Here is a 9,191-nt window from a genome sequence, read left to right as displayed (position 1 = left end):
CGCCCCCACCCCCCCACTTTACTATTGTCGGTATTTTGCTTTATCGGGGGATCCTGGCACGCTGGCACAACGCGACTGGCACATCATCCCCCTGATCACAACTGTTGGTGGTTGTTGGTGTTGAGTCAAGGGGTGGACGGTTGCGTTATGCGAGCGTAAGCCATGGATTCTCGAGGACATTCGAGTTGTTCTCCCCTCTACTGGCGCATGCGTTGGGGGTTGTTTTTTCGGTGAATCGGTGGGGGATGACGATGGGGTGCCAGTCATCGATTCAACGGTGTTCTTCAGGATGGTATTTACCTCAGAGCGCATTCGGATTGAGAAACACTGGGATAAGAGGCGGCACCAAGGGGTGCCTTTTTTTCAGGGGGAATTTCCTGGGTGAATAGAAAAATTTCTTTAGGGGCTGCATCTTCTTTGTTCGACAAAAAAATATGTGATTTTTTAATTGCATGTGGCATGTATGGAACATGTAGTTTCACCGGAAATATATGTATGCACATATAATTGATATATTTTTTTAGTGTAAACCGCTTTACTTACGCCTTTTATTGAGAATGTACCATTTCTTCGTCAAGGATTTTTGAAGTAGAAGTTGACTGCGATTTTAATATATTTTTATATCAATTTTAAAAAATTAATTTTATCTTTTTTGAAATTCATTTTCTGGGGTGAATCGATTATTTTTAATTAATGAAATCTATATGCATAATTTCATACATGGAAACCGAGTAGAACATTCCGATACCACGAGCTTCAAAATTAGTCAGCGACGAATTTATCGAAAAATACTCGATAATTTATGCATCCTTGCGGCATTGCCACTGCCTATAATTATTTGAAAAGGTACGATGGAATTTCCCGATGTAATTTGAGAAAATGACTTATAATTACCTGAAATCCTTGGTTAAGAAATAATGAAGACAGCTCGATAATTATATATATTCATCATGATGAAAAATGAATGAAAACATCGCTCGTTTTAGGTATTTATTAAGAATGTTTTTATTACGAGTTAGTACGTACATTTGCGCCAGCACAAAAAAAGGGACAACAATTCATATTGCATCACTGGATTCATGGATAATGATGAAGAAATGAAGGTGAATTTTTTGTCCCTTTTTGCTTGTAAAATTCCAAGACTAGACGTGACGACGAGGCTCTTACGTCTTCGCCAAGGCGCAACCTCGTCTGCCCTGGCGTTACTCCCCCTCACTCAACATATTTCTCCGTTCTCATGTTAATTAAATTACAGTGGAAACGGTCATTGCATTTTACCGTACATTTTCTACAGTTGGACCGATGGTTATACATTTTTACAGGGCAGTGTTAAACGCGTCCGAATAATGTTATCAGATAGGCACTAAAAGTCACTCATCGATTTCCTTTCATTCCATTTTCTTTTCATAAATTTTTATTCGAAGAGAAATCGATCGCATTCCTTGGTCCCATTGATCCATATTTCGATTGTTACATTGCTCTCCAATTATTTGGAATTATCGTAATTCCTGCAATTACAGCTGGCAGTAGATTGTTCAGGGACTCTAGGAAGCGATTTGTCTTAGAACACAAGAATCAACAGCTTCGGACGAGATAAAACACTAACAACACGTCAATTGTCAAATTCTTGATTCAGTTGATAAAATTTCGTTGTCGACTAATGAAATTGTTAGATCCATTTGCCCTAGTCAGTGGATGATAACGACGGCATCAGAGTATTTATGCTGAAAAAAATACCCATTGAAACTGTCCATCAAGCACTCGTCAACCACGACAAATTTTCTCATTACAACTCGTGTCAATCATGACATCACTTGGAATATATTACAAACAGTTAATTCACCATTTGGATTTCCTTCTAAAAATGGCTTCATCATCGTTCTACAAAAATATTCAATTTTTGTAATTACTAATACCGACAAAATATTCTGTCTCATCCCTACATGTTGTCGGTATCCCGACGAAAATGCTCCTCAAAGTTTTCAACTCGAGGGAACGAGTCGTTAGTCACGACTTTTCATGCTACTTGAGATGCAAAAAAAAGTTTGTGCCAGTTGTGGCGATGTTCGGCTACACCGAGGGCAACAAATAACAAGAATACAGGATGGTGAACGTCAGAAGTCTGAATCAAGTCGCGGGTTTGTATCTCCTATCGCTGTTCCTGATTTTCCAATAATTCTATCTTACAGAGAATTAAATCACTTCCTTCGTGACACTCTCGAAGACATTCAACGTTTTATGCTCGAATTTGATGAGAGTGATTGCGAAGGTAAAAAGAGAAGTCAACGAATTAAGTGCTCGTTCCTCGCGTGAACGGCAGTCGTTAGCTCTCAGCTTTCTATTTTTTTTTACACCCAGAGTTCATTTAGGATCGAACTGAGGAGGTGCTGGACGTCGATGCGAAACGATTCAACTTGCTGTCGATTATTATTTCATCGCCGTTTCTTATGTTGTATCTGTACAGCTGCTTATTCGGGTAGAGCATCTCTTCTGGACCATATTGTGCTTTCATTACCTATTTCATTACAACAATTTAAAAGTGAGAAATTTATATTTTATTCATCATTAATTTCGTAACGTTTTATTGGTATTGCGTAACTTCCCAGTGATAGCTGAATGTTGAAAGGGCAATCGTTTTCTTAATTTCCCAATTGATAATGAAATAAATTCTTGAAAATATTTTGAAATATTTTTTAATATAAATTGAGTTTCGCTTCAGATCATTATTATTCATTTGGGTGCAGCCAATTCTTCTCGAGTCAATTATCATTGACATAAATAACAATAATTAAGGACGGAATTGGTATTTCAATTTCTCTAAAGATTGATATCCCTTTTAGAATAATGTATAGAAATTGTATTCCAATTCTATTTTCGGGGATTACTGACAGTAAATCTTCTCCCGGGGATAAAAAGGAGTAATGGATTGGATTTGTACCTGATCAACGTAGAAAAGTCTCATTCTATTGGCCGGAATTTTCACCATCGACTCCAATTTCGTCTTCAGCTCGAATACTGTTCTGTACACATCGACACTGCGTACCTATTCAGAATAATCAATTCGTAAGAATTTATTCAATAGGAGTGGAATAATTGGGAGGACGACAGATAGTGATTTACCTCGACGAGATCTCCATAAGTAAACTTCACCTTCACTCTCTTCTCGGGTGTTAAGTCAACATGAACGAGAGGGTCTAGCTTTCCGTGGATGCTGACTAGCTCTGCGTATCTGAATAAAACATAGCAATTCCTTTACTTTATTGGTTTCTAAAGATATCAAAATTTGTTTGCTTCAGCGTGTAAAATGAAAAAAATGGAATCTGTTGCAATTTTTCTGATTGCTTCACACTAAAATTTCTGTCTATAAGTTTTTTTTCGATTGTGTTAGATGTTTCAGTCAAGCTTGCGTAACAGCTTTTGAATTCTATCGCTTAAAAATAATATAAAAAATTGATAGAGAATGTTCCAGCTAATGAAGTGACCTTCAACCACTGGAGTATAATGGAAACAGTCACTTGGAAAAGACGGAATTATCAGCTACAATTTTTCATCTCGATGAATGACTGGTAATATTCATTATAGCAATTAATTCAGCGCCGTTGGATTCATTAAAAGTCATGAACTTCAATCGTATATTGATTGATTCATTCGTCTCTCGTTGAGTTATCTTCTTAAATGAGTCGCATTCAACGGAAACAGTCGCACTTTGAAAATTACCAGTTCACAAAATAAATTTTTGCTGCGCAAGCAAGAAAATTCATTTCTGGTATCAATCATCATCCATAGTCTCATTCATCTTATACTATATATTGTGAGGTTTCTAATAATAAAAGTTGTCAATTACGACGAAGGCGAAGGCTTTTACTCATTTACGCCCAAAAGAAATTGTTAATTGGCTACCGTTTTTTATTCAGGGACTCGAAAACTTCGAGTGTCAATGATTATCGATATCATTTGTCTTGAGTGTTATTTATGAGATCATCGATGAATTCAGGTCAAATTTAGAAAGTCTCATTACTTTGCTAATCAGCCAGACACTATTCTACTTTCTGTTAAGGAGTTAATGCCGATATTTTCTCATTTTCACGTTTCTCAAATAAATTTTTGACAAACAGTGGATCAGATTAACGCGAAACAATTTTATTGCGCGCGTAGGAAACTTCTTTCACATCAATGCGTATATTTTTTCCCGTCAATCTCATCAGCCGTTTCTCAGAAATTTCTATAAAAAAACTCATTAATAGACATTGAAGAAATTTGAAAAAATTAATGAACATTCAAGACCACTTCAATTGCGTTCTACGCATAATTAGTGCTGAGTCCAATAGTACTTTGTACTTGGGAGTAGAATAGTTCCCAATTTTAAAAGAATTTCAAGAGTTGAGAAAATTTTAAATTAAGAATCCAGATTTTCCCATTACTGGCAGGAATTTCATTATCTATTTTGCACGAACTATTATTTGTATTATTATTGATTCACTTTGATAGTTCGATTGACTGTTTCCTGATAATAACGTTAATTAAAATCATTGACTCTGTCTGTCTACGGATACAAACCTTTCCGGCCTATCAGCTTCTGGTTTATCCATATAATACCTGATGAATGCCCTCTCAGCGTCCTCGCGCTCCTGCGAGGAAATGACTCCTCCACCATTGAGTGTTTCCACATTAGGAAGTCTGGCAATGAGCAATTGTCGTCTCTCGTGCTCAGTGTACTCACGTGGGCTCTGAAAAAGTAGATGTAAAAAATGATTAACCTCATTAAAATCCCCATTAAAATAAATATCTCACCTCGAACAAGGGGCAGCCCTGCATTCTGAGGGCCTTCATTGCAGGAAATCTCGCGAGTCTCTCTACGTCATCCCAAGTGGACAGCAGAGTCCCATTGACATTGAGAAACCTCAGCATCCTGAATGGATCATGTGATGTACCCACCTTATTTCCACTGCTCTCGCACTCACTCTCAGATCTGTTATAACTCTTCTCATCCCCAAATATCCTCTCTTCAACTCCATTCGCTGACTCCTTGACATGTCTCTCGACATTTTCATTCTCATCCTCAGATCTCTCGCTGGAGCCCTTGCTTTGGCACAAATTTGTATCATCGTAGTTTCTGTTGTCCTCGAGAGCAAGAGACCTGATGGGACATTCAGCGAGCACTAGGCTCTCCAAAATAGGAAAGGCGTATCCCAGTTTTGATATTTCACACCAGGACTCTATGGGATTTCCTGTAAAATGAAGCTTCTTCAGGGATCTGTTGACGTTCTCTGGGTTTCTGTGATCGAGATCGACGGTTTTGAACTCGTTCAAGGATAAATGGAGCTCTTCCAAATTGGTGAGCAGTCTGACAAGGTCCTGGACCGTTGTCCAAGGTACTCTGGTGCCGTTTAACACGAGATTCCTCAGGGACTCGAACCTTCCTCGCTTGACCTCAAGTTCCTCAGCGAGACTATTAAAACTCAAATTAACGAATTTAATTTTGGGCATGTGCTCGAGTATACCGAACACCTCGTCCCACTGTGACAATTTATTCTGCGCAAGGTCCAGTTCTTCCACATTTTTACATTTATTCTTGAGTTTTTCCGCGTCATTACCCGCACACTCAATGTCACAATCCTGGAGGACAAGGAGTGCTGGCACTGTATGACGTGGTGATTTTTTTGGGATGAATATGCTGACGGACAGTGCTGTTTTTGGTGAACCAGACAACTCGGTTTCTTCGTCGGTCAGGGAACACTCTGAGCAGTCATTTGTTGTACTGCCGTATTTCAACTCGAGGGCCTCCAACAGGGACGGCATCTTTACAGCATTCTGCAAGGATTTGGAGGATTAGTCAATGGCAGTTATTGTCAGTCCTGCAGATATATATTAGAAAAAAAATTGAAATTTCATGGACAATTGACTACCAATTTTCAGGGGAACATCGTTGAATTCGATTCTAGATGAAAATTCCAGGCTATTGGAGAGTTTTTAGCAGCAGGAAAATTACAAATTGCAGATTATTTTCATTTGTTATTAAAAGTTATTGAGGGTTGAAGAATATTTAAGCGGATTTCCATGATTTCTATCAATTTACCTCTCTCAGTTGAATTGCGGATTATTTTTTGAAATTTCAAGTGTAAGATTTTGAGGAATTTCAGTCTTATTTTATAACAGAATTTTCGAGTGTTCAAATTTCACTGATTGTACGACCGATTCATAATTTTTTATTGTATCAGCTTGAATTTAATTCCAGTTAAAAGGGGCCACAGAATTTCTCATAGTGAAAATTAAGAGAAAAATGAGTTTTTCATATTAAATGATAATTGATTTATCAATGAAAAGTCGCGGTTCCCTGCTCATCGTGAAAATTCAAAATCAAATATATATTGAATATTGAACAAATATCCAATTCCGGGAATGTATTGCTTGAATTTTCGATATTTTCCCGATTATCCAGTATCACACTTGAAAAAAGAGTATTACACCAAAAAATCAACTGATTCGTCAATTGCGAATTCCCCCCAAATTCCAAATCGCCTAGTGGCAGTAAAAGATTTCATCTATTTCCCCTTAAAATTGCAAATATAATTCTCGACCAGTGGAGTAATTGAAGTCGCTCTATCTGACATCCTTTTGAAATAATTTGCACGACTTGAGATACAATCCCAGAGTTGAAATCACGTGATTTAACTAAATTGAACAATTCCACGTGTTCCAAGGGAATAATTCACTCCTCTCTTCATGATCAATTAATTTCATTCGTTCTCAATCTCATCGGTGATCCTATATAAACCACGAGGATGGGGAAATCAAAGTGCTGTAGAAGTGGTCGAGGAGACTGAGAGAAATAGAATCTTGCTCAGACCATATTCGTTAAGGTCACAGCAGCAGCATTGTCTCTTTTTTATCCAGCTGAAAACCGGTACCGCCATTCCTCCCTGGAGAACTCACGCACGAGTTTTGTATGTGCAGATCTATCCGACAAACTCTAACTTGAGTTTATTCCAGAGCTCATATAGACTCTTGCGCCCACGCTAATGCGAAAATCCAGCTAGAATGTGTGTTAGATGCAACTGGTTATATCCAGTTTAAAAAAATTCACCATTCACGTGGTTTTTTTTTAATTAACATTTTTCAGTTCAACAATTCTAATCCAAAGCAGGTGGACCACGTCATGCATTAGCAGAGACCAGTGGGTAGTTCAGAAGAAATGAGGGAATTAAAAAATCTGATTGGCGAAGGAGCATTTCAATCGCATTGTGGCTAATCGCAAAGTCTCGACATCTGTCCATTGTGTTGGTAATCAAGTTCATTTGGAATCGTGGGTTAACACAATCGTGGGTTTTTTTTATTTGCAAACAATGCGGCTGATGGGTCGACTGTTAACGATCTGACGAAGGTCGGGTATTTTTTTTTTCTCTTTGAGCTCAATCGTTATCAGTGTAATGCCAGATAACTTTGATGATGTCATTAGTACATCTATCGTTTTAAGGGTCGTTACGTCAGTTCGGAGATATTTATGGCTTTTGGCTGGGGTCCAGCTGCATCTGCGTTGGGTTTGAGATCTTGTTAGAGGAAACAAAGATAATTAAAAATAATATGACATTATGGGAATTAATATTTCAACATGTAATAGATTCTGTTGGACCGGGACAGATAGTCTTCCTTCAATTTATCTTTGTCTCTGTTATCAAGAGTGGAAGCTAACAATTTGTCGGAAATAAATAATCGTTTGTCATAAAAATGAAAAAAAAAAAAAAAACGTGAAGATACGTATTCTGGATATTAACACAAATTTTATCTCTCAGTGTGTAATTTTGTAATAATGTAGATTTCACGCCGAATTTTGATAAATTTCGCAATATCCTCAAAAAGAATATTCTCCAATGGCGAATCGAGAAACTTTCCATCATTCAGCGAGATGATTACCACGGAAGTTGTCCGGGGAAAGCGACTTTTCAAATTTCCCAGGTCGTTGAATACCAGACGAGGCGTCCCCACATTTCATTAATTTTTTTTTCATCGACGTCGCCTCGCAGCTCTATAAATTTCTTCCCTGGGATGTTGAAAAAAATCTCAAACGTTCCCGCTGCACGTGTGCATATAATCGTGCCTGGTAAAACGGGGCCTGAATAATGATTGTGCTTTGTATATAGCATAATAGCTCGACGTTAAGTCGAACATGGATACCTCTCCCTCTCATGTGTCCCTTCATCTCACGTGTTCACGTCTCATGTCAAAGTTGTCTAAAATATTAGCTCAACAGTTTTTATTTAAATTGTCATGGTGAATAGTTTAAAAAATGTTGCAAAACGATCACTTTCTGCTTGAAAGAAATTGAGATTATCCATTTTGAACTTGAGATAGAAATTTTTTAAATTAGGTAATACGCAACAATTTTTATTAATCAATGGTTCGATAGTTTTCTTGAATAAAAATTGTTTGCGGTAGAACCCGCATCATTGAATACAGCGAAAAAAAAATTAAAATCGTTTGACCATTTTGTCTTCGAGGAATAATTACAGAAAGTTCATAAATTTAGATAATTACGAATAGTTATAATGGTCAGTATATAGTTAGCGTACATTTTAGCTGATGATCTACATATTTACTGTCAAAAGATTGTCCTTTAGTCTGGGCAGTTTTACCGGGGGTGAATTGTTTATTACAGAAATTGTTGCGAGACAACAATCTTAAATGAATAATCAGGGAAGAACTTTTCAGCGCATTCACCAGCTCGAATTGTGATGGTCATATTGGTTAATGTTAACGTCCTGTAGCATCTAATACGGCGATAAGTTCAACGTCCATGTGAAAATTAACTTTCTCCGTGGGTCTCGTTTTGTTATATAGTTTGTTGTTGCACTGCGACGCTTTTCTGCTGGACGAGAGGTGCATTGCACCGAGTTACAGGCCACGTATTGAAGTCATTGCAATGGACTGTTCAACTCGTTCGAGGCTTCTCCCGACCTTCTCACTACTCTACATTTATTATTCAACCTTTCATATACACAGGGATAAATATTCAATAACAATTGCGGAAGTGAAGTTCTCTCACCGATTACAGAGGTGATTAAAAGAGAATATTTAATTAGGGACGAGCGCCCTTTTGTGTAAAATTCACTTTTTAGAGATTATCTGGTGAATTATTGATGGGGTTGACGTGAAAAAACATTGCGTTTTCTCATTTTGTTATTATTCAATCACTC

General features: G+C 37.5%; 1 protein-coding gene across 1 annotated transcript in view; it reads right to left on the bottom strand.

Moving 5' to 3' along the window:
* Positions 1 to 2,341: 2,341 nt before the first annotated feature.
* The window catches only part of mlt (tubulin folding cofactor E like protein mlt), a 13,465-nt gene continuing 6,615 nt past the window's right edge, over positions 2,342 to 9,191 (bottom strand). Inside the window, exons 2-6 of the mRNA XM_011308616.1 lie at positions 4,792 to 5,811; positions 4,558 to 4,727; positions 3,121 to 3,229; positions 2,939 to 3,043; positions 2,342 to 2,515 (exon numbers count right to left, since the gene is read on the bottom strand). Of these exons, the coding sequence (XP_011306918.1) occupies positions 2,366 to 2,515; positions 2,939 to 3,043; positions 3,121 to 3,229; positions 4,558 to 4,727; positions 4,792 to 5,799 (1,542 nt within the window). The 5' untranslated portion in view covers positions 5,800 to 5,811 and the 3' untranslated portion in view covers positions 2,342 to 2,365. The remainder of the gene's footprint in view (positions 2,516 to 2,938; positions 3,044 to 3,120; positions 3,230 to 4,557; positions 4,728 to 4,791; positions 5,812 to 9,191) is intronic.

The sequence above is a fragment of the Fopius arisanus genome, unplaced genomic scaffold (genome assembly GCF_000806365.1).
Source record: "Fopius arisanus strain USDA-PBARC FA_bdor unplaced genomic scaffold, ASM80636v1 scaffold00061, whole genome shotgun sequence".
Classification (NCBI taxonomy): domain Eukaryota; kingdom Metazoa; phylum Arthropoda; class Insecta; order Hymenoptera; family Braconidae; genus Fopius; species Fopius arisanus.
The sequence above is the reverse complement of the archived record's forward strand: the minus strand, read 5'-3'. Positions and strand labels throughout refer to the sequence as shown.